This window comes from Micromys minutus (assembly GCF_963924665.1).
Source record: "Micromys minutus genome assembly, chromosome: 15".
Lineage (NCBI taxonomy): Eukaryota > Metazoa > Chordata > Mammalia > Rodentia > Muridae > Micromys > Micromys minutus.
Window position 1 is genome coordinate 13,360,282 of NC_137984.1, and position 26,334 is coordinate 13,386,615.

The 26,334-nt window shown below is 43.1% G+C and overlaps 1 protein-coding gene across 1 annotated transcript in view; it reads right to left on the reverse strand.

Moving 5' to 3' along the window:
* Window positions 1-1,764: 1,764 nt before the first annotated feature.
* MRPS28 (mitochondrial ribosomal protein S28) overlaps window positions 1,765-26,334 on the reverse strand; it is a 91,409-nt gene continuing 66,839 nt past the window's right edge. The window contains exon 3 of the mRNA XM_080929157.1: window positions 1,765-2,041. Coding sequence (XP_080785283.1) covers window positions 1,873-2,041 — 169 coding nt within the window. The 3' untranslated portion in view covers window positions 1,765-1,872. The remainder of the gene's footprint in view (window positions 2,042-26,334) is intronic.

Sequence of the window (26,334 nt, forward strand, 5' to 3'; positions counted from 1 at the left end):
ATGCCTGGGAAACTGGGGTCCTCTTTTGGGATTCTTAGTCTTGTTAATAGACAAATCTGAGACAAGAAGGAACTGAAATGGGGGCCTGAGGAGAATCTATTAGAGTCTGAGAGGAAACCCTCAGGGTAGGCAAGCTACAAGTGTCTAGGAGAGGGAGAGAAGAGAGAACAAAACCCGTGCCGCTGCTTAGAAGCAGGGGATGGAGGTCAGCCACCTAGGGCAGGCAGCTGAAGAACAGCTTCTGAAAAAGCAAGGAAGCCCAGAGCCTTAGTCAAGGCTGGTAGCAGCATCCTTCAGTTCTTCAGTTCAGATCTCAGCAGGACATGGTTCCACCTCTGTGAGCGAGGCAACTGACCCTGCACATCACGGGGACTACAACAGTAAAGCGCTTTCTTATGGTGAACCCTGCTAGGCGTGGCCACCAAGTCAGGTCCCAGGCTGGCTCCACTGTGTTGACCCCTAAGGGAGGAGTCAAGGTCATATGTACCCCTAGGGTAGAGTCCATCCTTTATGAACCCCATGTGTCATTTCCGTGTGACCACGCCGCACCTCTAGGAAGACGTGAAGTGTTGGTGTTCTCTCCTTCACGGTGAGGTGGCACTCCCACTTTTAACACAAGGTCAGCCGTCGTGGAGACTGTTCCAATCTTACTTTGTTAGAGGCCGTGTATGACATCCTGACCAACTCGGCAGTTCCAGATTATTCCACCCATCTGTGAAGTCCCCCTGCGGGACTTCAGATAAGACACTCTTGCTTTCTTGTAGCACTGAGTATAAGACTCAGGGCCTTGTATATGTAAGACAAGTGTTCTATACTGAACTGTATCCCTGGACTTTAGGACTTCATGATACTGTAACACAAAACTGCCAAAGAAAATGCAAACGCCTCACTGTGGAGCTTTGGCTGGCTTGGAACTTGCTATGTAGATCTGTGCTCTGTCCCCAGCACCCTCCTGTCCCTGTAAAATGCCTGTACCTTACAAGGTTTTATTCAGTAAGTATCTGAACATGTTACAAACTGAGTTCTGGGCAGTCCCCTCAGACCGGTTCCTCAGTTAAGGACAGTTGTAAAAGGCAAACGTCTCGATGTCACCGTTCACTCCTCTTCCCCTGATCCATATTCATGGTGCAGGAAATCCTGTGGGCTCTATCTCTAAAACATGTCCAGACTCCAACAATCCTCCCTGTCCCTGGCATCTCTTCCCTGGACAACAGATCACTAGTTTCCTGACGTGTCTCACCGTGAAGTAACAGGCGGATGGCACGCCGCCCTCCCCCGAGAGTCCTCCGGCAGAACTCCCTCTGGATCAATGCAAGCGAGTGTCAAGGGACCTGTGGGCTCTCCAGCTCTGCTTCTTCCCGCCTTGAACCGGAGAGGCCGAGGCCTATCTCAGGGGCTCTACACTAGGCACTGCCTCTGTGGGAATACGCCCCACCCCCAGAGACTTCCTCACTTCCCCTATAAGGCCACTGGGTCACTGCTCCGTGACCCTGTGCTGACCACATCTAGATGTTGACCTGTCACTTGGAACCTCATCCTTGCTGCCAACCAAGGCAAGCCGAGCGGTACTGCTTGTTTACTGCTGTTAAGCATCACCCTGTTCACACGGTACTCATGGTGTTCACGGTACTCACGGTACTCACAAACTGACTGAACTAGAGAAACTTCCAGGATTGTTTGTATTACCGCAACCCAACAAAAACGGGTGGGAAGAGGGGGTGGGGGCAGCCCAAATCAACCATAGCAGGGAAGAGCTGTGATGAGTTTTCATTTATTACAACTTTATACAATTACTTATTCACAGCTTTCTGACTGTATCCTTGACAACTTTCTGGGCTCAAAACCGGGTACGAATGCAGCAAGCAGAGCGCATTACTTGTGGAGTTGTTCCTCTCTTGATTTTGAGTCTCTGCTCTCTTGGAGTCCTAAGAGAACCGCATCAGCCTCCAGTATAGTTGTATCTGTGGTCCCACCCAGGAACCTAGATGTCAGCTCAAGGTCCAGAAGACGCAGCCGGACCCTGGTGCCCCTCTGGTACTTCCTAAAAGACAAAACAAAACCAAAATACCCTCCATTAATTCTGCAGGTCACATATAAACAGATCTGAAATGCAAATTCTAATTTTCATTTTTATTGGCTCAAGCTTTGTAAGTTCACACTGGTATGTGAGAAACAGTTGCATTTCATTTTCAAGTGTATCGGACTTTTCAATTTAAAGTTGCCCTTCATTTATTTACTTATTTGGTGCATGCGTGAATGTGTGGTGTGTAAGTGTGCTTATGTGGGGATATTGATAAACCAGCCTGCTTCCATCTTAGGCTTGAAAGCTATCTTATAGTAAAGACAAACTAGACTCATTCCTGTTTATGATTCAATGTGTTTCTCAAGGATTGGGCTATGCCACATCTGTAACCTTAACTACCAATGCTTCTGTACGGCCTGTTCCAGAAAGTGGCAACAAGCCTTTGGTATCACGACCACCTTGTTTTGACCACCTTGCAACCATGTTGTTTCAGAAGGTTTTTATGACCAGCTTGGTATGCTGACCTAACTCTGCCTTTCTGCCCAACCCCCCCCCCCCCCCCCCGGAAAGCTACCACTGAACTATAAAGAACCCATGTCTCACCCATGTCGAATTCCATCTTCTGCACACCGCCTTTAGGGGAGACAGCCTACATACAGGAGTGGAAAAGCTTGCTTTAATTGATTTGGCCACGATCTGGGTGCCTGTGGTGTTTCTCCTTGTGTCTGTGGGATCAATACTTTGCATACATGTGTGCAGGTACATGTGCACAAGTATGTGTGTGCACATGCCTACTGAGGCCAGAGGTCACTGTTAGGTGTCTTTCGAAGGTTGTTCTCCACCTTACTTGTGAGACAGCGTGCATCCTTTGTTGAACCCGGGCTCATCAACAGGCCAGGCTGCTGACCACACTCAGGGCTCCACTGTCTCTGCCCCGCCCGTCGGTGCTGCCTTCCTCAGCCTGATGATGCTCTGAGGAGCCAAGTCCGCCCTGAGGTATGGACACCTGAACTGTACTAGTCAGCCTGTCTTCCAGTTCTCCACTCATTCACTCACTGCTTTTTGGAGATAGGATATCATGTAGCCCAGGCTAGCCCTGATCCTTTTGCCATCACTTGAAGTACAGGTGTGTACCACCATATTCAGCTATTTAAATATTTTATACTACGAATAAAACAATGTCCTCAATTCTGAGATTCAAGCAAGTCAGTTCTTGGAACTATTGTTTATTTTTAATGTCAGTTATTGTTAAAGACAGAGTATCAAGGAGGAAAAACTCAGATACATTTTTCCTCCTAAAATTGTTTCAAATGAAGTAAAATATTTAGTGTGGATAAAATTCCAAGTGGAATAAATAGTGTGGATAAAGTTCTTGACATCTAAGACGACTATACCAACCAGTACTAAACAAAAACAGTTGGCTAAACCTGGAAGACACTAGGTGAGGTGGAATAAGCCAGAAGCAGAAAAATTGAATAATATCATTTACATGCAAGCCAGAAAAGGCGGACATCATAGAACTGACGAGGAGAATGGTGGTCACCAGAGCCGGTGCCTATGGGGGTTGGGAAGAAGGTGCCGTTCCAAACAGCACAGTGACCACAGCAGTGATGCTTATGTGCATAAAGTGGCTGAGTATTAACATCACAGAATGTATGTCTGTAAGGGAAGGGCTGTCTAACAGGCCCAAGCACTGCAAACATGGCGCCAGCAGGTTTTGCCCTTTCCTCTTCCCTCTGCCTTGGTAAACCCTTAGATTAACATCCCCAAAGCTAGCCTGCATGGTCCGTTTCCTTATTTGGCCACTGACTCATTCTTGAGACTAAAGACCAGGGTCTAGCAACCAAAAATTCATTACTGGCTAACCAGTCAGGACACCCTGGTACAGACTCCACTTTCTCCTCAAAGACTCCTGCAAAAATACCTGCTGTCTGCTTTCGCCCAGACCAGGCAGCATCCCCTCCCTACTTGTCTTTGTACCGAGTCAGTAGGTGTGGACTGATGGGAGAGAAAGAAATGGGCAAACAGGTGGAGAGATGGAAGACAGAGGAGCTGAGCAGTTTGTGAACTGGGAAGAAAGGGAACTGCTCTTCTTGATCCTTGGACAATGGTGAATTACACTGTCCATCAGTAGAGCCAGTAACAAGCACCAGAGGGCCTATGCCTTCTTCCTTTGAGAAAACCAAGCACTGAGAGTCACTGTGACTCCCAGAGCTGCATCCTAGCCCAGGAGGAAGAGCAGGACCTGCAGAGGGGACCACAGCTGACTGACACGTCCTCTGCTGCTGCTCATCACTGGCCTGTCTGCTCATCTCTCTAGCTGGCTGTGCTGGAGGTTCACCAGGAGACGGGATGCTCTATGCTGAGTTACAGTTTAACTGTGTTCTGTTTAACTTTGGCCAGGGATTCATTTCCTTTGAAATCTTTGGGTTGGACAAACATTTAAGGACACACAGAAGCCCCACTTACACATGATCTGACTGGAGCAGGAGCACTGAGTGAGCAAGTATGTGGTAGACAGGGAGAGAAAGAAGCTCAATGGTTTGGGGACGATGAAGAGGAGGAAGTGGACACTTAAGCGTGGCAAGGAGCCTAATGTGAGGCCTGCCCTGCCACCTGAGGGCAGGGTCAAGTTCCAGCCTGTGCTGCCACTGAGGGCCCTGTCTGGGTCTATGGCCAATATTGCTACCAAAGGCCGCAGGGATGTTCCTGGGCTGGGCTGCTGCCAGGGACCATGCTGAAGTCCAAGGGCTGCACAGAGCTGGCCCTACTGAGGCTGTGAGGTGGCTCACCCCAACACTACCCTGCACACGAGCCTGTGAGCAGCTGGTCCTGCAGATCCAAAGCTAAGGGACCTCTATGACACAGGGCAACAGCAGGATGTCTGAGGAGTCCAGGTGAGGACCCAGTGTTGATAGGGTCGCAAACGAGAGACCTCCAATCAGATTCACATCAATGAACATTTGCAAATATCGATGTGTGCACAAAAGGGCACACTGTATGACATACTGTGACACATCTGTGACACATTGCAGATTCCACAACAACTAGTGGTTTTTGTTTTGGGGGGAGGTTCTTTTGTTGTTGTTTTTAATTTCTATTCTCATTTTTATTTCCTTTTGAGGGGAGGTTGCAAGGGGGAGGGCAGATATGAAGGGGGATGGGGAAATGAGTAAGACTGGGGTACAAAATGTGAAATTTACAATCAATAAGAATTAACTCTGGAAAATATAAATCTCTAAAGAATGAAGTAGTTCAATACTATAAGATTATTTATTTGCTTTCTTATTTATGGAGTGCTGAGAATCAAACACATGGCCTCATATATTCTAGTCAAGTGCTTACCACTAACCTCCAATCATCCTGAATTTACTTCATTTTAAAATTAAAATGCTCTTACATAAACAGAAAATGTAAGAAGAATATTTTCAGGAAGTTCACTGGAAAACAGTGCTGGTGAACCACACGACCAATTCTCAGTGTCTGCTCACACACTCTGAAGGTTTGTTCACAAAGAGGATGATGTTATCATCAGACTAATTCCTGATCTTCCCTGTCAGGATATTTAATTTCTTCTTCTAGTTTCTTTTTTTTTTACAACTACTCAACAAACTACAACCACCAATAACCAACTCCCACCCATGAGACTTTATCCCCAGAACCCCAAATGTCACACAATTACAGAAACGATCTGCAGCTGGCAAAATCACACCCCCGATAGAACACAAGGCAAATCATAGTCACTTTCTAAGGACAATCTGAGGCACCCCATGTCTCACACTGAGATTAAAGCAAAAATATATCCGCATAAAATTTCTGCGCTTTTCAAAGGTACAAAAATTCTCACTAGAAAGAAAGAAGGAAGGAAGGAAAGGAAGCAAGCTAGGTAACCAAACACAAAACAAAAACCCATAGAAAATGTGTCTGTACCCTTCCTTCCCATGTGCAAGGTATGATGGCTTCTGTGGAAATGCCTGCTTCACAGAGACACGTGCTAGCTACACAGATTGCAGCTGGGACTCCGCAATCTGCTGTTCAGAAAGTTCCAAGGTGAGTCTGACACTCTCCTGAGAACAGCTAGTCTACAATGCCTTTCTTATATAAACAGCATCAGGATGATGCATGCTGCACAGATCCAAGGGGCTGCTAACTTTACTGTGATGAAGAGCAGCTAAGTGTCAGGGGTCCACTGAAAATTCCAAGAGCACTTATGTGAGGGAAATGAATGTAGCAGTCATTCAGTGAAGCCTTGTCAGAGGTGGTGGGGCTGCCGCTGTCACGTGCTCTCCCCATCCTGGGAATCCCAGGACAGGACAGATCAAGCACAAGCAACAGGATACAAAGCCATACAAACTTTACGACACTTTATTAAAGAGAAAGAAGTTAACTAATAATGGATTTCTGAGAACTCCAATACAATTTGAGGCAAGCCTTTAAATTTTGTGGTTTGCGAAAATTACTTATCCTACTCAGCTGTCTCACTTAAGCTTTCCCTTGTCCCACACATGGGATTTAAAAGCATCCTGGCAGTCAGCTCTTCCCACCGTGTCCATTAGTCTCCACACGACTGCTTTACCGACGGACTCTGACCTAAGCACAGATCCAATGTTTAAGCTGCCAGTCAGTGTGACTCGGGTGGTGCCCAACTCCAGTGCCCTGTGCAACTCTGACTCAGTGCTTCAGCTTTGCTCCACTTCCTCAATGCAACGTGAGAAGAATAATTATTCCTGTCTCCTAGAGTTTCTGTACATAACTGTACAGTCATTACCATGTCCCTATAGGTGCCCGTCATCACCACCACCACCACCACCACCACCACCACCACCACCACTACCACTACCACAAACCAGATTTTCTACTGAAAGAATCAAAGACTATGAGATCCCAGGCATACTAGTCCAGTTCACAATTAAATTGGTAAAGAATTTGTAAAGAAAGGAATTTAGATATTTAATAATTTGCTTAGATTTGAATCTTGTTCACTTTAATTGTATAAACAAATAAAATATAACTATTTAAAAGATAACAATGTTAGAGGATTAGTCAACCAATTTCTGGTTGGATTTGAGACTTATTATATACTTAGTACTATATGTAATGTACACTTAGTACTATAAATCTGACCAGGAAACCATGGTTGGGGAGCTCATCAGCCTCAAGGTGAAACTACCACAATTATTTTACTAAACAGACACAGATCACAGTGCCATCTATACCCATCGATCTCATGAGAGAATTCCTTTGGGCAGATCATAAGTGAATTTGAAATGTGCAGCCACAAATGGATGTCAATATTACAGGTCTCTCTTTAAAGCTCAAGGACTATTTTGGCAGAGGAACAGACTGACTGTCAGAGTTGGGGAGGACTGGGGTGAACCAGTGTCCTTTGGAAAAGACAGTGCCACTGCACTTAATGAACTCAGCAGTGGTAGCTACCTGGACAAGATAGTCAGTCAACACTGAAGCATGTGTGGGATGGGGTGGGGATAAAGGGGGAACTGTAAGAACCAAGGTTTTGTTTGTTTAACATTAAAGGTAGTTAGTGTGACAAGGAGTCTTATTTTCAGGACCTTGTTTTTCCCTTGGCACCAACCAGCCAGTTGCATCAGACTGATTCAACCTCTCACTGATGGGATGAGGAGCAGGCACTGCCTATGGCAGAGGTTTGTCAAAGAGGGAGTCATCTTGGGCAGTGAGTTGCTAGTCCTTGGGTTCTGAAGCACCTTTTCTGCAGAAAGAATTGCCTTGCTGAGCTGCCTTTGCCTTGTGTGTGTTCCTTTGTATGACCTGTAATTATTCTGTTGTTTCTAATTGGGGCAGTGATAGGTCAACCACACTTCAGTCACAGCCCCATATCCATGAGTATACGGACAGCATAAATTAGACTTGGGACAGAAAACCAACAACCAACCAACAATTAAGCAAACGGGAAAAGAACGTGAAGTGGAGGCGGGGGACCTGGGAGGAAAAGGGAAGAACTGAGGTGAACAGCACCAAATGACTCTGTATGTGTGCATTACACTAAAAAAAATACAAAGGATATTTTAAAAAAGGAAATTAATATGACATAAAGGTATGAAAATAAAAATTTCTTTCAACATGAATGCTAGAGTTTGAGGATAAAGCTAACACTGAACAAAACCAAATATACCTCAAAGAAGACACACTGGACAGCTCACATTCCCAGCAGTGGCCATGACAGAGCAGAAACAAGCACACGCTGTCAGGGAAAGGGGCACGGTGGTCCGCCTGCCCGATGCTGGGGGGCGGGCAGAGCCATCTTCCCTTCCCTCCGACCACCCTTGCTTCTTAAGTCTTAACAGAGACCGAGCTGAACCTTTTGTGCATCTGCTTGGATTTAGCACACAGAAATTCTTGTGAGAGTGGGGTATTGATCTCACAGGTTCATTATTAGTTTTCGCAGAGAATCTTTTACTCAGTATTCTTTCAAATTAGCTGTAGTAATTGTAGATCTATCTTCTAAGCTAATCAACTAATGCTCTTACAATTACATGGACTCAAACCTATCTTTTATCTTCTAGGTAAATTTAAGTGGTTCTTAACATGTGGGTCATGACTCACTAAGGGCCCCAGAGGTCCCCTAAGACCATCAGAAAAGACAGAGAGTTACATCACAAATCATGATAGTACTAAAATTACAGTCATGAAGTAGCAACAGAACGAATTTCATAGTTTGGGGTCACACAACGAGAACCCACCGGTCCTAAGCAGTCACAGCGCTATGCTGGCTGGAATCCAAGGACTCAGGAGGCACATGAACGATCAAGCTGAAGGCCAGACTTAGCTGCTGGAAGAACTTGTCTCAAAACCAAACACAACCCCTTAAAAACATAAGGCACCAGACACACCAAACACAGTCTGCCTTACAGCTTGACTTAGCCCATCACTGATCACACCTTTACTTCCGAACACAGTCACACTGCAAATCAGAGCTGCCGGACATGAGTGTGGGGGAGAACACAGCACGTTCTGCTGCTGACCTCACTGTTCGCTTACTTTTTCAAGTGTTAACTATGAATTAAATGGTTAAAATGCTACATTGCTTAATTTGTTTTAATTAATAAAAAAGCCTCCAGATGCTAGTTTGTATTAGAACTACAGAACAACACTTGGCAAAAGGCAAATAGGATGACTTCAGTGAGAACTCTCATAACTCACCACCTCCTTTTAACGTCAAGTGCTTCTGCCTGGATTCTGAACACCGCCCTAGAGAGGCAGCTCAGCCTTGCCTCACGCTGCCTTCTGCCCTGCACTTCTCACACCACAGACTGCCCTTTCCTGAGCCCGTGTGTCTGCAGAGCACAACTATGCCTGGCTTTGTATTTCTGCATCGAGAACGTGGCTTAGGGGGCTGGAAAGATGGCTCAGCGGTTAAGAACACTGGCTTCCAGAGGACTGCGGTTCAGTTCCCAGCACCCCCACGGCAGCTCACACTGTCTGTTAAGTCCAGTTGCAGGCAATCTGACACCCTGATGCCCATGCACGTAGAACGGCTGTCCTCTGAAGAGGACATTCTTTACCATGGCAGTCAGCGCCTGTTAGTGACAGTTCTCACAGCTTCAGACAGAGGATCCCTCTGGTCAGTGCTTCCATACAAACACAGGACGAGATATGTCAGCACACAAGGCTTGCACTGAGCCTCACTATCCAAAGACTCCCCAATCACGACTGTCCCCCAATCACAACTCCCCCAGGCTGAAGTCATTAACCATGTACTTTTTAGCTCAGCTGCTCAAAACCCTTCAGATTTTTTTTTGTCACTTTCTCACAATTCCTTAAAGCTTCAAACGTACTGAAGTAAAATTCTCTCTCTGTCATAGGTTGTAAATGTTTCTAACAGTTTAGTTAATAACTATTTGTTTTAATTCTTGGCCATGCTGATCTTTTTGTAAAACTGGGAGCTAGGTCCTGCCCTCCCATCCCGTGTGTGTGTGTGTGTGTGTGTGTGTGTGTGTGTGTGTGTGTGTGATGGCCATGAGAAAGAATGCTGTTCACTATATTTGAACATACCTTCTCTAGCTGCATTCACCTGAAAAAGGACTCTTACTTTTGTGCAATCCTAACAAGAATGCGTGATCTTATTTTTGGTAAAAATCAAAGTTTTTAAACCATCTCTGGCTAATATTTTGGGCACGACAAACAGTTTTGTTTCTTATTTAATCATTGATTCATTTTTTGAAATTTGAAAGTAGAAAACACAGCTTCAAACAAGGCAAAATGCTTTCTGCAGTTACCAAGAAATAAAAGAAAATCCTATGACCTAACAAATCACATCAATTCTATGTTTTTAAAGATTTATTTATTCAGTTAATGTATATGAGTATACTGTAGCTATTTTCAGACACACCAGAAGAGGGCATCAGATCACATTACAGGTGGTTGTGAGCCACCATGTGTTTGGTGGGAATTGAACACAGGACCTCCGGAAGAGCATTTTCCAGCCCATCAATTTTATTTTTATTTTAAAAAATAACTAAAAATTTGTTGATCAGACTATAAAAATATACATACAAAGGAAGTAAAGAAAATCTAAATGAAATAAAAGGTTCATGATTGTAGCAGAGGATGGCCTTGTTGGGCATCAATGGGAGGAGAAGCCTTTGGTCCTGGCCAAGGCTTGATGCCCAGTGTAGGGAAATGTAAGTGTGGGGAGGTAGGAGGGGGTGGGTGGGTGAGCACCCTCATAGAAGGAAGGGGAGGGGGATGGAATGGGGGGGGGAATAGAAATGAAGTAAAAGGTCCAGACAACTGAAAGGATCATTTCAAATGTCGTTTATTAGGTACCAGAATATGGCACCAACGGACAAGTACAGGAACAATCTTAAACTGTTAAATGATGAGAACAAAAGGTGTGGGAAGGCTTCTCTGAGTTCAAGCATCTGTGGCTGATGAATAGAAACAATACAGCCCAGAGACTGTTCTAAGGCACAGAGACGGTTGCTGCTGGTCAGCAGGAGTCATGTTGGGAAGCACAGCAATCTGCAGGAGCTGCACATATTTTCCATTTAAAAACTATCACCTGAACATAGTGGAACAAATCAGATCAAAAGTTTGACACGAGTTTGGACACATAACCAAAGTTTGACAGGAATTTGGACGGAAAGACCAAACTACCACATGTGACAAGCAATCATTTAGGACTGGGGTCCAACCGCGACTTCTCCATCAAACCCAACACGGTATAGGTGGAGTTTATGCACACTGGGAAAAGCTTCCTTCCCAAGTGTCTGGTGGACTCTGTTCAGGCAGCAGTTCATACTGTAAGACAGTCTCCGAGTGTTGTAACTGAACTCTTTGTGATTCATGGTGGAATCTTACTTAGTTCATGCTTTAATTTTCCTAACAAGCTCATGCTATTTATGTAGGTCAGCATGAGAACTGAATGTTTTAAATATCAAGTGAGAGGTGCAAAGCGTTTTCCAAAATGAAAACTAAAGAGATCAGTATTTACGATCATCTAAACCAAAGGCTGAATCCCTTTTGGCTTGGATCTAAGATTTACTTCTGCTAAGGCTGCGTTGTCATGCCCATAAGAAATGAGATTTTTGAGTGGGGAGGCCTGGCGAGGTGTGTGTGTGGGGGGACATCCTCTTGGAGACAGGGAGCAGGAGGGATGGGATGAGGAACTGTGGGAGGGCAGTAACTGGGAGCAGGCAACGACTGGATTGTAATAAAATAAAAGTAATAATGTTAATAATGTTAATAATAATAATAATAATAATAATAATAATAATAATAATAATAATAATAATAGGAGGAATGAGATCTTTGAAGCCAAGTACACATTGTTCCAGACCCAACACTCTCTAGTGCAAATAAGGGTTGGATCTTATTTCTTGATTATCTCATCCCTACAACCCCCAAGGACACCTACATTTTCTTTTACAATTGTTTATTTTCTGCATGTGATGTACGTATGCGGAGACCAGAGGACACCATGCACATAATGGCTGATCCATTCTCTGCCTAAGAACACTCTTCCACAGTAAAAATGGCTCCCAGACTCCTCCCTAACCTGTCCATTTAAATGAACACCAGCTGGAGTTTATGAAGAAAACATTAAGTACTGAGGTGGTGAGAGGGGAGAAGATAAAGAAAAGGAGCGTTTTACCCATGGCAAGGTGGGGTGGGTGGAGTCTTACTACAGCGTCTTAACCATAACTATACACACACTGTGGCTTTGGAAGTCTCATTGTTCAGAGGGTTTAAAATACTACAGGGAAAGAATAGAGCAGCTTTATGCTCATTGCTGGTTGGGTTTTTGTCTCTCTAAACGGGCTGCTTATTAAACAGGCTTTGTTGAGGTGGGGGCACCAACAGGAAACAGAGGCAGGATGGGAAGTAGGAAAGCAGAGGGACAGAAGTATCTTGTCTCACACTCTCCAGGGTGACGCTAAGTTTCACTTAAGAAACTCTCTCCCTCAACTCACAGACTTATAAAGAGCTAGTGACGACACCTTTGCCCCTTTCTGATGTTTGCCTTCTGTATTCCCAACCCTGGGAAATATCCAGCACCTGCACTTTATTGGAAACAGAGCAACAGAAAGCACTGGCTGCGGTGTGACTCTGGTGGACAAACCTCTACACCCTCCTTTGGTATGTAACTGGCGAAGAAACCTGAAGGACTCAAACATGCATACTTTCCTACCACCGAGGCTACTGAGGACTGAGCTCACGTCCCAGCGGCACTGTCAGCTACTGCCCAACGCTGGCATAGAAGGCGCCGATCGGTGTTTGTGGGTGACAGTAAGTAGCCACTTTCAAAGACTATCACAATCAGCTGCAACTTACTCTACAAGGGGCTCATGTGTGGAGACCCTCGGGTCAGTGGGTGGTGGCATTTCACCACCTGTCCTCTCTAGCCTCATCTTGGCTTCCAGTCTCAAAGCTACATTTATTTACTAAAAGCCCAAGAAACAGCCTATGAGTTGCTGTGTGCCATTCAGTACAGAGGCCGAGTTTTCTCGAGGACTGAGGAATGGGCCCTACACTCAGCAGCTTAGTTACCTTTGCTTCTGATCTGAGGTGAAAAAGCAGTTCTGGGTAGACTGCTATTTTCAGGGTGGCTTCCTTCTAAGTGCTAAGAGCACAGAATACAGTCAGGAGTCAAGTATCCTTGAAATAAGGATAATGTTTCTATGTACCTCAGAGCTACTGACTGTCAGCAGGATCCAGGTGGCTCTGGCTCAAACAATAGTCACACGCCTCTGCTTTCTTTTATGTGGACATCAATCCCATAGGATCAGGGTTCAAGATCTAACTTTATACAGCCCTGACTACTTCCTACTGGGAGTTCCTGATATGAATCTGATTAAGGAAGGGCACAACGCAGTCTATAACACAGTATGATTGTCATATGGATGCTAATGATTGTGTGAGTACATGCGAATATCCTATTAATTTTATATACACATCAGTCATTCTTTATATGCCAAATAGATGCTCAGGAGATGAAGAATAAACCTGTGATCGTAAGGAGCTCCTAAGAGTAATCTGGGTATGATGGCGTGTCTGTAATCCCAGCTCTTGGGAGATAGGGGGTAAAAAAAATCAGGAATTCAAGATCATCCTTAGCTACATAGGAAGTCTGCAGTCTATAAATAAATAACAAAAACCTTCAAAGCTATTGCTTTGGACATGTGTGGTAGCACATATGTCAAAATCCTAGCACTCAAGTGGTAGAGGCAGAAGGATCACTGCAAGTTCAAGGCTAACCTGATCCACATAGTGAATTTCAAGCCAACCAGGGCAACACAGCAAGAGCACATAAATAAAACCAATCAAAATACATCACGACAACCAAAAGAAATAGCTGGATGTGGCAATTCATGCCTGTAATGTCAGCCCTGGAGAGGCTGAGGCAGAAGTACCACAGGACAGTTGAGGCGATTCTGGCTACATACTAAGTTCCAGGCTCACACAGCCCATAGAACCAGCCTCTGTTCCCTACACCGTAACAACTAAGGGAGTCGAGCATCCACAGGGAAAGTACTGTGACAAGGATGATTTAAACAAACACTGCGCATATCCATAAAGAACTTTCAAAGTGTAATCACGGCATGCCATCTTAGAGGCGGGCAGACATGTAACAGGTTCCTTAGTGTAGAAATTCAGGAACACTAAGGGGCCCAGCGGACATTTATGCTGTTGTTATAGAATGAGTGGAACTCACCCAGTGAAACAAAAAGAAAACTCAGACTCACTCTCGCTCTGTGAGAGCAAGTCATGCTCCTCCAACCGTAGCCTGAAGACAGTTGAGTGCAGAAATAATTACTGTTTGCACAGCCCACTCAGCCAGTAAGGAGGACTCCTCTGAGATAGGCTCCCATTATTGTCTTCAACTGCTAGTTAAATCTTTTGTTAGCAACAACTTTTAATGAGTACATTTCTTGTTTACTAACTGTAGGTCTCCTTGTGGCAATATTTGATGAATTCCTCAATGGAGAGGGAACTCAGCAAATGAATGTTGTGTTGATTTGATGAAATTAGAAGCTATAAAAGAGAGTGGCTAGATGTGAGAACAGGAGGAGCCTTACACCCTGGTTGCCAACTTCTCACTATTTTTACTGGTTCCTTCTTCTGAATCTCATCCTGTTAAAACAGTTGACTTGCATCTGACTCTTACAAGGCTTAAACTCTCTTTGTAAATCCAACCTTCAAGCCAACAAATCTATCTAATTAGAGGTGATCTTAGAGTTCCCAGTCTCTATTACTTTTTATAGTCTCCTGTCCCTTCCTGTTTGAATTTTATATAAGCAATTAAAAGACCATAAAATTTATTCAACAATGCACATAACTCCTAAAGGGGAATAACTCAAAAGACATTTAATTATCAATCCCCAAAGTTTACATATTAACCTTACAATACAGTTAACACATACGTTACCGTCTGGTAATCAAGCAGTGTGCTGCTTCACATGAACCATGGGAGACCAGGCTAATGAAGGCGTTCTCTCACCTTTGCTCTTAGTGACAAGGTCGTGCATATGGTCTGTGTGTTTCACAAGCTCCCACTTAACAGAAAGCACTGCACATGCAAATAAAGAACCTCCAGGATGTAACACATGTAATCATGTATTCCTAATTTTGTAACCAAGTCTTATGTTAAAGCAAGAGGCTAAGGAGGAAAAGCCTGGCTGAAGATGCTGTGACAACTCCAGGGACTTTATCAATTATCTAGGAAGAAGGATCTCCATTCATGAAGCAATCACAGCCTCAACTCTACAGTCACAAACCCTTTTGTCAAATTGATTATATCAATAGGTTGTTTAAAACCCATGCTTACAAAAGTACTGTGATGTCCAGGCACAGGATGGGTTCTGTGACTGCAACCTTTGCCAACTCTACCTTTTTAACGGTTTGCCAAGATGAGGGTGTTATTAGCCAGGCTTGGCTGAAACAATCGGTCGCTCACAAAGCTACTTTAATGTACTGTCTCTATTGAAGATCACAGTAATCCACAGTAGCCTGTGACACTCTCCCACCACAGGCCACACTTTGTTCCTAACAAAGAAGCCTCACACACTCCGCCCGCAGGAGCAGACCCCAGTGAGGACTATGTGGCTGCCAAGGGGAACATCTGTGAGTGCCACTGTACAGAAAACTGGTTCTTTTCTTCTCTTTTCTTTTCTTTTCCTTTTTTCTCTTCCAGACAATAACTTGTGTGACTGCTTGGTAAGGAAACAAGCTTCCGTTCTCTTCCTCTTCCCTTTTGTTTGTTTGTCCATTTAACACACGGTCAACTACATCTGCCACCCACCAATCTAAAGCCAGATCCAGAAACACAGGGAAGATTGTTTTCTGACTTTATACGAACTTTTACACTTGAGTTCAGCTAAAGAATGCCAACTGTAAAGATAAAGATAACAAAAACACATTACAAAAAGAAGCTAATTCTGAGAATATTGTAGAACTTCATTTATATCTATTGAGAAAAAATCCAGGTAAAACAAGTAAAAAAAAAAAAAAGGCAATATACTTTCAAGAGAAAAAATACCCCTGCAAACTATATGTTTCTCTGAAGAATATCTACACTGTGACCAAATATTTCATAATAAAATCTCATTTGGGTATTTTGGAGCAATGCAGAGTTTCTATTGTGTTTACTTTACCTCATATTAATCACTCAGCTTAACATAAAATAACTCAAAGCAAAAGAGGCAAATGATTAAAGATCTGACTAGGCTGTCCCTAGACCTACTGAATAAAAAAAATGTGCACTGTACAGCCCGTTAAATTAAAACAGTAGTGGACAAAACATTCTTTATGAGATCAACTCATCTGAAAGATAATATATGCTGGCTTAGAAAAATAAACAGAATGATTTCATGACTGTGTGATAACACATTTCTCTATAATGAATCTGCTATTGGTTCTATAACTAGGAAGGAAAAAAATCTCTTCATTATTGTCTCTTAGTGTATATGGCCAAATTAAATTTATGATCATTAAAGAAAGAATGAGTCATTTCTTCTCAGACACACAGCTCTTGAATCTTGTTCCCTAGAAGCTATGTGAGGTCCCGCTGGGAAGCTGTGCAACAAGTTGGATGAGGACACCTCGGGAAGGAAGGACTCTGGGCACAGACTCTCCGAGGTTTACACTTCTAAAGAACAGTCAAGATGACTTGTTAATAATAAAGACAATTATGCTTCAAAAAATTTACTGAAGCTGTAGTTGTAGCTAATTCATATTAACTTTCACAGACTGGAAAAAAAAGAAACAATGTGAATTTTAAGTACTTTATTTTAAATATTAATGTTAGTTCAGAGTATTACCAAATAACTACAATGTGTATGTACTGGCTGGTTTTGTGTCAACTTGACACAAGCTGGAGTTATCACAGAGAAAGGAGCCTCAGTTGAGGAAAGGCCTCCATGAGATCCAGTTGTAAGGCATTCTCTCAACTAGTGATCAAGGGGGAGGGCCCAGCCCATTGTGGGTGGAGCCATCCCTGGCCCAGTCCATTGTGGGTGGTGCCATCCCTAGGCTGATAGACCTGGGTTCTATAAGAAAGCAGGCTGAGCAAGCCAGGGGAATCAAGCCAGTAAGTAACATCCCTTCATGGCCTCTGCATCAGCTCCTGCTTCCTGACCTGCTTGGGTTCTAGTCCTGACTTCCATTGGTGATGAACAGCAATGTGGAAGTGTAAGCTGAATAAACCCTTTCCTCCCCAACTTTCTTCTTGGTCATGATGTTTTGTGCAGGAATAGAAACCCTGAATAAGACAGTGTATGACTGAACTTTTAGAAAACTATCTGCTATTGGCAAATACAAAATAAATGGAAAATAAGGTTTTTATAGTCTTTAAATCGAAGTCAGTGCCGACAGAATATTCAGTTTTACTTTTGACAAGTTAGCACTAGCTAATGCTACCAACCACATATTTACAAAGAACAATGAGATGGATACAATGTCTTGTGAGCTGACCTCTTACTGTATACAGCAGAGTTATGTATCATGCTGTATTTGTGTTTTCTAGATATTAACCCGTAAGGCTGTGTCATACAACATGGCGTATCCTCTGTGTGTTACCTGGCTTACTCTCACACCGGCTGACAGGTAGACGTTACTATTACCATACTTCAAAGGAAAATCTTCCGCAAAGCCCCAGATCTAGGAAATCAGAGGCAAACTGTTCTTCCTGAGTCCAGTCTGTGCTCTTTCCCTATGTTCCTGAGTCAAGAAAGGAAGATAATAACTGCTAACATCAAAGAACACCTACAGGGCGGGGCGTCTGTGCCAGGGACTGCCATAACACAAGTCCCACTAGTCTCTCCTCAGTGGCTGCGCTGCCTTCCAGTCAAGGGTCCTGGTAACTGCATCTGCTTTGAGAAGTTAAGCCCCTTGTGATGCAAGAGAATTTGTAGACTGACAACAATTTCATTGTAAATCTGTCAAAAGTTTCATTATACAGCCTTTGTATGACCTCATTAATTTCTAGAAAAGCTGACGCAGTGGTTCAGAGATAGAAAAGAGTTTTCTATGGAAGAAATATTAATTTGATCAATAAAATAAGAAAGAAAATTAATTTAAAAAAATTTGCCAGTATTCATTGACTGCAGCCACATTTGGTATATTGTGAAATGGGTGATTCTTTGTGCTCATCTGGCTGTGGGAAGAGGAGGGGTATGCAGAGGCCTGCAGTAACTTCTGCTTGGACTACTAACTCCTAGCACATGTATGAAGCATCACAGTAGAGGTTCTATGCAGGAAGTCCTAGACATAACACACTCCCTACCTTTAACGGCTATTTGTACCCAACGGCATGTTAAAATCTGATGTGCTAGGAATGTACTAACAGTCAGCAAATCAGCTGATCTCAAAGCTTATGACAGAACTAGGTGATGTAGCAATCTTACCACGGGGTGGATATTCAAGAGAGGCACAGACAGCACACAGAGATGTGGACTCCTATGCTTACTGCAGCACCATTCACAACAACCAGGGCATGGGCCGATCTTAGTGTCTGCCAGCAGATGGGTGGATAAAGCGAACGAAGCATTATATACACAACAGAATCCTAGTCAGTTGTCAGAAAAGATGAAATCCTGTCATTTCCTAAATCACCCAACGAGCCAGATTTCATTACTATACAATGTACACAATATAGAAATGTCACATCTTACCACAGACATATATGCCAGTATTGTATCAACTAGTAGTCAAATAAAAAGAGGACTCACCAGGACATCCTAAAACAAAAGCTTCTGTTAAGGAGGGGCCTCTCAGTTCTCTAGTCTCTTTCTATGGTACCATTACTACTCTTGGCTGTACTGGTGCTTGCCTCAACCTCCTCAATGCTGGGAAACCACATCATCTTCCTAAGAAACCTATGTTAGACTGGCAAGGTGGATCAGTGGTTAAAAGCACTTGCTGATAAGCCTGATGCTCTAAGTTCAATTCCCAGAACCTGTATGGTAAAAGAGAACCAACTCCTTTAAAGTGTCCTCCGACTTTCACATGTACACCATAGCATGCATATCCATGAATACACAGATGCAAACACACTAATACATGAATGTAGGAATCTATTTAAGAGTTCACTAAGGATTCATGACACTTTTTATAAGGGCTAAAGTCAAGTTCTTCATTTTTAGTAGATTCTTGAACTACTCGAGAAACGTGCTGAATATCATTCTAAAGCTTTACTTCTAGGATTAAACCAATGCTCTGCATTCTAAGGGGAACGTTTTGGTAAGAAGACAGCAGGTTTCAATGCAGGGGCTTTTCAGGCACTGTCTTTAGAAGTCACTAAACATTTTTCAAAATGTGTTCATTAGTAAAACAAACCCCTTACGTTACGTGATTTTAAAGTTTCTCCTATAAATCTTGATCATGTGATAGGACGCATTCTAAATTCAGAAAGACCAAATGACAAGTGACAAGGTGTCCTGCGTTCACTGCACAGCAGAGTGTTACAGTCTTCAAAGGTGGCCTAACTATCCCACAGTATCTGCTTGCTCCTCTAGGCCCATGCACAACCTAGGTGATAATTCACTTGGATTTAGACTACTTTCATTCGAAACCAACTTTTCCAAACAAAGCATCATCTACACTTTGAATGGTGGATGAAATTCTACCCCTACTCTCAGGAAAAAGGGGCATCAAGAGTAAAGGGTAAAGTCATCCAGAAAAGAATCAAAAGTGTACTCAAGCTGTATACCCCTGTATAGAAAGATCTGCTGAAAGACCAAGAAAAAAAAACCCACAAACAAATAAACAAACAAAAAATTTAAAAAAAAATTAATTTTTAATGTATTTTTTGGTTTGGATATTTATATTAAAATACCCCAAAGGAAACTAATTTTAATATATAACTGTCCTCACAAATCTCGCAAGTTAGTGATATCAGTTTATTCTAGAATATGAATATAAAATATATACTTTTATAAGTATAAAAAGTCTGAGGTGTGGGATAACTCTGTATGAACTATTTGTCAAGAAGTCCTGGGGCTCCCCAAACAACACAGGACTTCAGCATTTGTCGTGACTGCCTACTAACTAGATGGTAATACATTATTACTTAAGACATTGTATGTCTTAGTTGTAAGATACTGATAAATCAAGCTGGAACTGAATTGGAAGTATTCTCCCTGCTGGATTTCATAGAGTTGCAAAGTATTGTGCAGAAAACTGCAGGAGAAAAGCCGTCAAGAGTCTTCCTACTTCAGTACTACGTACACTTCCTAACAACTTCAACACTTGCAGGCAATAGTGCTACAGGGCTTATGGAAGTAACTAATTGCCCTATAATTGGATTTGAGGTATTTTCCAAAGGTCGGAACCCATGCCTAGCACTGTAAACCTACAACTGAAGAAATGATAGGCTCTTAGGGAACTTCTGTTGTTTAGTTAAGTTGAAATCATGGCAAACTGTCTTCTAATATCTATTTTTATACCCACAGACAAAAGGTATCCCCATCCTTAATCAAAGATGAATCTTTTTGTAGTGATTGACAGCTGATGCTCAAGATGCAGAGAGTTAGTGGTGGGTGAGAGCTCAGCCCTAAACAAGACACTCATACCACCCCCTCCTCAGGCTGTGGCAAACTTCAGAAGCTGGGAAAGAAAGAATGCTAAGAACTGAAAGAAAGGAAGAAGAAAAACAAAATACTGTCTTCTGGGTATGCATAGCCAGTGTAATCATAAACCCACAGAAACTGGGATTATCTGCACTTGGCCCACACAAAACTGGCCTTGTTGATAATTAGTCACGGACACGGGAGGGACTCATCAACCCTACCCTACCTCTCCTCCTCTGTGGACAGATTCTGTGAGAGGACGAGCCACTCTGTCTTCAGTTGTGAACCAACTGATGACATCAAGCTGCAATTGATAGTTCCAAACCTATGGTTACACAGATGACCCCAGTTAAACTCAGTGGGTCATCAAACAAAAAAGACACAAAATGGGAAAGAGATCTGTGGAAAAAATGGAGAACCGACAGGCCTGAGAGGGCAGTAAGGGTGGGTGGGAAAATAACCAGAATGCTTTCTATACATGTAAGGATTTGTCAAAGAGCAAATTTATTTAATAAAAAAAAAAAGAGAGCATTTTTAGAAGCTTCAGGGACAGTAGTTTGGTCTAAGAATAAAGTGGCTTAAGAAGTGGCAAGTGGGTCAGCAGGTTGGTACAGCTGAGGGCACGTCAGCGGGTTGACCCGAGGGACAGCACTTGAGCTCAGTGCTGAGAGCTAGTAGTGACACAGGACCAACACAGGCTGCATCTCATGGCATGACACAATTTGGAAGAGACGTGGTACTTACAGACAAACACTTGTTACGACGATTGCTACCTCTGAGAACTGGCTGTTCATATGAAGGTATAAAATCAGGGACTGTGAAGATGATTCAAAAAATCTTAGAATTATCCCCAAATTTGTGAATAAATGACTCAACCTCAGGCAAATTTACATTCACGTAGCTCTATGACATCAGTTTCTCTTATGAAAATTTTATAACCTGGGTTACGAAGTCCAGCACAAGAAGTGTGGATTCAGACCCTATGGAATCAATGTGAATTTTCCAGGCATTTTCTAGAAGTATTGGTGTTTTCCCTCATCCAATCAGGACTGATGTCTGGTGACTAGCACTTCTACACATCCATTATTGAAAGTTGGTTACATCGGTTAAGATTGTTTTTAGGACAGTGCCTCTTCAAAAGTCAGTGTTTAAAAAAACCTACTACCTATTATAACTGTAGCATACAGCAAATAAAATAAACTCACTTTATGTACAGATAAAATATTGAAAATTTGCTCCGCTTTGGAACCAAATAACCCACCACTTTCTCTGTTTGTCTAAGTGTTCAGGGAGTAAGAGTCTAAGGGAGCGGAAACAAGCAAAGCTGTCACCATGTTCAGTCAGAACTACCACAGTCTTTCCTCCAACTCGCCATAGTTTTAGAAGTGCTATTCACTCCGAGTGACCAGGATCTAAGATTAAAGACTCCCCTGCCTGTCCCTTTCACACTCTGTGTTTCACTGACCCCAAGAGCCATTCAGATAGTGACATGGCCAGCCTACCCCAGCTCACAGAGCAGCTGCCACGCCTGTTCTCACAGATGCAAGCAGGGTGCTAAAAGCCTAGGAAAACCTTCAGCGGCTGTGGGGGCAGCTGTTTGCCCACGACACTGCTACACATTGACTGTGATAACAGCTAGAAAGGGCGACAGTGGGGTGCCTGCTAGGACCTCCTGAAGGTTCCACAGCCTAACTAAACAGGGCTGCCAACTGGGAAGCAAGCATTTAACACATGACCCTCTAGGGAAACAAACTGTAATAGTTGTTAAGCACCAAGCATACAAAATACCACTGAACTGTACGGTGTGTGTGTGTGTGTGTGTGTGTGTGTGTGTGTGTGTGTGTGTGTGTGCAGATCTAAATTTGAAAGTTAGAGGAGGATGTTGAGTGAGGTCCTCCATCACTTTACCTTACGTCTTTAAGGAAGGATCTCTTGGGCTGGAGAAGTGGCTCAGTGGTTAAGAGCACCGACTCCTCTTCCAGAGGTCCTGAGTTCAAAGCTCAGCAACCACATGGTGGCTCACAGCCATCTGTAATGGGATCAGATGCCCTTTTCTGGTGTATCTGAATTATATATAATAAATAAATAATCTTGAAGGAAGGAAGGAAGGAAGGAAGGAAGGAAGGAAGGAAGGAAGGAAGGAAAGGTTCTCTCACCAAACCTGAAGCTCGTCTTGCCGGCTAGAGGGCTAACCCAGCTAATAAGTTCCTAGAGTCCGACTCTATCCTGGTCTCCTCGTGGTGGGTTACAGGCAGCGGTAGCCATGCCCAGCTTTCCACACAGATAGGGATTTAACCTCATGTCCTCATGCTTACAGAGAAACACTCTTACCCACCGAGCTACCTCCCCAGATCAACTGCGTACCTTTCAATTCTGAGTCTCCAAGATCATGCAATGACTCCAAAGTAGAAAAGGGTTTTGCAGACAGACACATAGGGTACTGCTAGACCATAAACCACCCTGAAGCCCAATGGCTAGAAACAACAGCAGTCACTTATTTTGCTCTACACGAGTCTCTTGCAGTGATGTAGTTTAGGCTGGTAAATCCGTCTCAAAGATGTCTCATTCACACAAAAGACAAGTCTACCATGTCTGTTAGTTGCTGAACACAGGAACCTTTCTGTGGAGAACATGGGAACTTGGACTCTTCCGTGATGGTGGTCATATAGTCCAAAGCACTGTGAGAGGTAGGTGGATGCTTTTAAAACCCACAGCTTCCAACTAGCGTAAGACCACTTCTGCTTCAGTGTAAGGTTCATACTGAAGGAGAAAAAGAGACCCCTCTGATGGAAAGAATGTCAAAGAGCTTGGGGATTGTGATTATGACGACTTAGTAATTCATAAAGGAAAAGATGGCTTCACTTACCTATATCAAATTTTAAGCCCTCAGATGACCCAGCCCCCAAATCATATTTTTTAAAAAGGCAAAGCATAAAAACTGTCTAAAAAGAACCAAGAACTGAATCACGCTAGAACATGCTATCCCGCAACGTTAACTCTAGAACTGATTTCAGCTAGCTGTACCAACAATGTGAAATGGAACTTCAATTTAAAAGCTCTATTAGATTTTAATTCTTTGATTTAAAAATGTATGAGATTGGAAAAATCACTACTTATTATTAATTATACAGGTGGAAACTCAGACATAGATTACACAACTGTGTGTGGGTTTTGTAGTTCAAAACCCATTTGCTGAGGAAGTGTTACCGCAGTTGGCCATGCCCAGCATTCTGTGGGAATACCACATTTGCAATGCTGTGCCCTTTCTTTAAGGGGCTGCTCCTCAGCCAGGGCTGCTCAGATTTTCTCCACATTGACTATTTTTCATGTTACATATTCAACTCAGTACAACAAGAGCGTCACGCCTCTCCTCCTCTTCAATGACTTAGAGAGATGCAAAACCATAAGAAAATAAATATCATCAAAAGCATTAAAGAATTAAAAGATAAGGAAGTCCATACAGAAACCCTATACACATTTAAAGGAAAATAACATTACTGAACATTTTATACACAATAAAACTGTTACAAGTCCATTCTAAATACTAAGTCACTCAGTCCTTCCAATAGCTTAATAAGGCACACACTGAAAGATCCTTTTCACAGTAAGAATGAAAGATGCTGAGAAATCTCAAAACTAACCCAAAAGGCCTAAAACAATTACAAGACCAAATTTGCTTATCTATTTCCTAAGATCAAAATCTAAAACCTTGATCTCATTCAAAAGACCAATTTCTTGGTTCACTGTTTTTCTAAGCACACTGAGCCCATTCTTTCCCTCCATTCCTAATATCACTTCCCAAAGTGAACTCCCCAGACCTCATACCTTGACTATATGGTACCCTCCCCTAGTTTGACCCACTGTTTTCCACACCACCCACCTGAAATCACAAGCGGATAACCACATGATGTGGCAAAGCAGTCAGCTATGTAGGTCTACCTGAAGCAAGCACCTGAAGCAAGATGTGTTGGACCCAATGTAGCAAGTCAGGAGAGACTGGCATTACCTTTGAAAGGTAACTGTACAGAGAAGCCTGGCAAGCTCACAGAAAACAAATTATTTAGTTAGAATGACTGTACTGTCACCATAAAAAGGCTAGTTAATTAAAATTATGACATTATTTTTTTGAGATAAAGTCTCATGCATTCCAGGCTGGTTTCAAATTTATTATATAGCCAAGGATGACTATGAACTTCTGCCTTCCCCACCTGAGTGTTCAAACTGCAGGGATACACCAACGCACCTGGTTTATACGGTGCTGGGGATTAAATACGGGGCTCTGTGTATGCTATGTGCATTCCAGAGATTCAGTCACCCCAGGTCTGGTATAGCAGGCCAGGACACTCAGAGGCACAGCTGTGTTCCTCCACTGTCATTAGAAATGTACAGTGTGTGTGCTTTGCAGTTTATCCATCTGTAATATCGCTAGGCAAACATGAGACCAACTGAGTTATGTGCATACAAAGCCAAGAGATAGGCAGGGAATCTCATGTCAAGCTGAGAAGACACTGGCAACTGGCAGAAGCCAGAGTGTGGCCAATGGTAATTTGACTGTGTTGCAGTGGAAGGCCACGTATCCAAGGGTAGCACAAATTGGACATGATAAGTTGGGAAACAACTCAGGACAGGACAGAAAGCTGAAAGGGCAGGAAAGGGAGGTGGCAGTCCATCTGTGTAGAGTGAGGAAACAAGGCTGACAGGATCCAAGCATATAGAGGACATTCTCAAAACAAACCAATAAAAACTAAACATGGGTCTGTTACAGTAAGTTCCAAAATCTAAATTGTTTTGAAAGATATACTCACAAATCTGAGGTATAAAATGGTTTCTGGCATGGATTAACTGTTTTACTATGTATTTTACTACTGAATACTCAGTAATGCTGCTATATGAAGTTATTGTGAAGAACCATAAAGAAACTCACAATTTTATATGTTTCATGTATATTATTTTATATGCACATAGACACACACAATTATTTATATACACACAATTAATTACCCTACAGAGGGGAATATGTCCCAGAAGCCACAGGTTGCCAAATAAAAAAAGCCAGGTGTGGGCTACCTCCCCTCTAGTTGTTAGTCAGGGGTGTCCTACAGATCCCCAAACAATCCAGGCTATTGCAAGGATATGCCCAGGGATGAACCTGTGTCTGTGTCTGTGAGCAAGGGGGGCATTAACCAACTATTTTTTTGAGTGGATTTAAGGCTGACTCCATGGAAGAAAATTCTTACTATAAATGTGCCCAAGAATCCATGGTTGAGGAACTTGGGCTCCCAGAGTGAATTCTTTTGCTAAATGGGGATATTACCAAACTGTCCTCTACATTCGCAGCCTTCTAACCACAGATCAGTTAGGTCTCAGACCTCAGGAGAGAAATCTCTTTGTGCAGCAGATGATGGTTGCCACAGAAACTCACAACTGGTTAAAGTACAGAAGACAAGTATAACAGTTTTGTGAAGCAGGGGTTAGGAAGAAGAAGAACTGGACATGACAGGACCACTCATGACTGCAGACTGTGACTGTCTATATAAGATCTGCACAAGATCAAGTCGACCAACCTGGCAGCAGAAAGAGGGAAGGGCTCCTGAGCCTGCATGCACAGCGGAGAAGCTACTGACAACTAAAGCTTCTGGAGAGGGAGAGTCAGGGTTAGGAGTGGCCCTGGGAGGCTGACCACAGAAGTGCGCAGCTCCACACCGTGAATACTTGGGCAGCAGCACGAATGGACTCAGTGGATTACAGAAAAGGAAAAGAGAATGT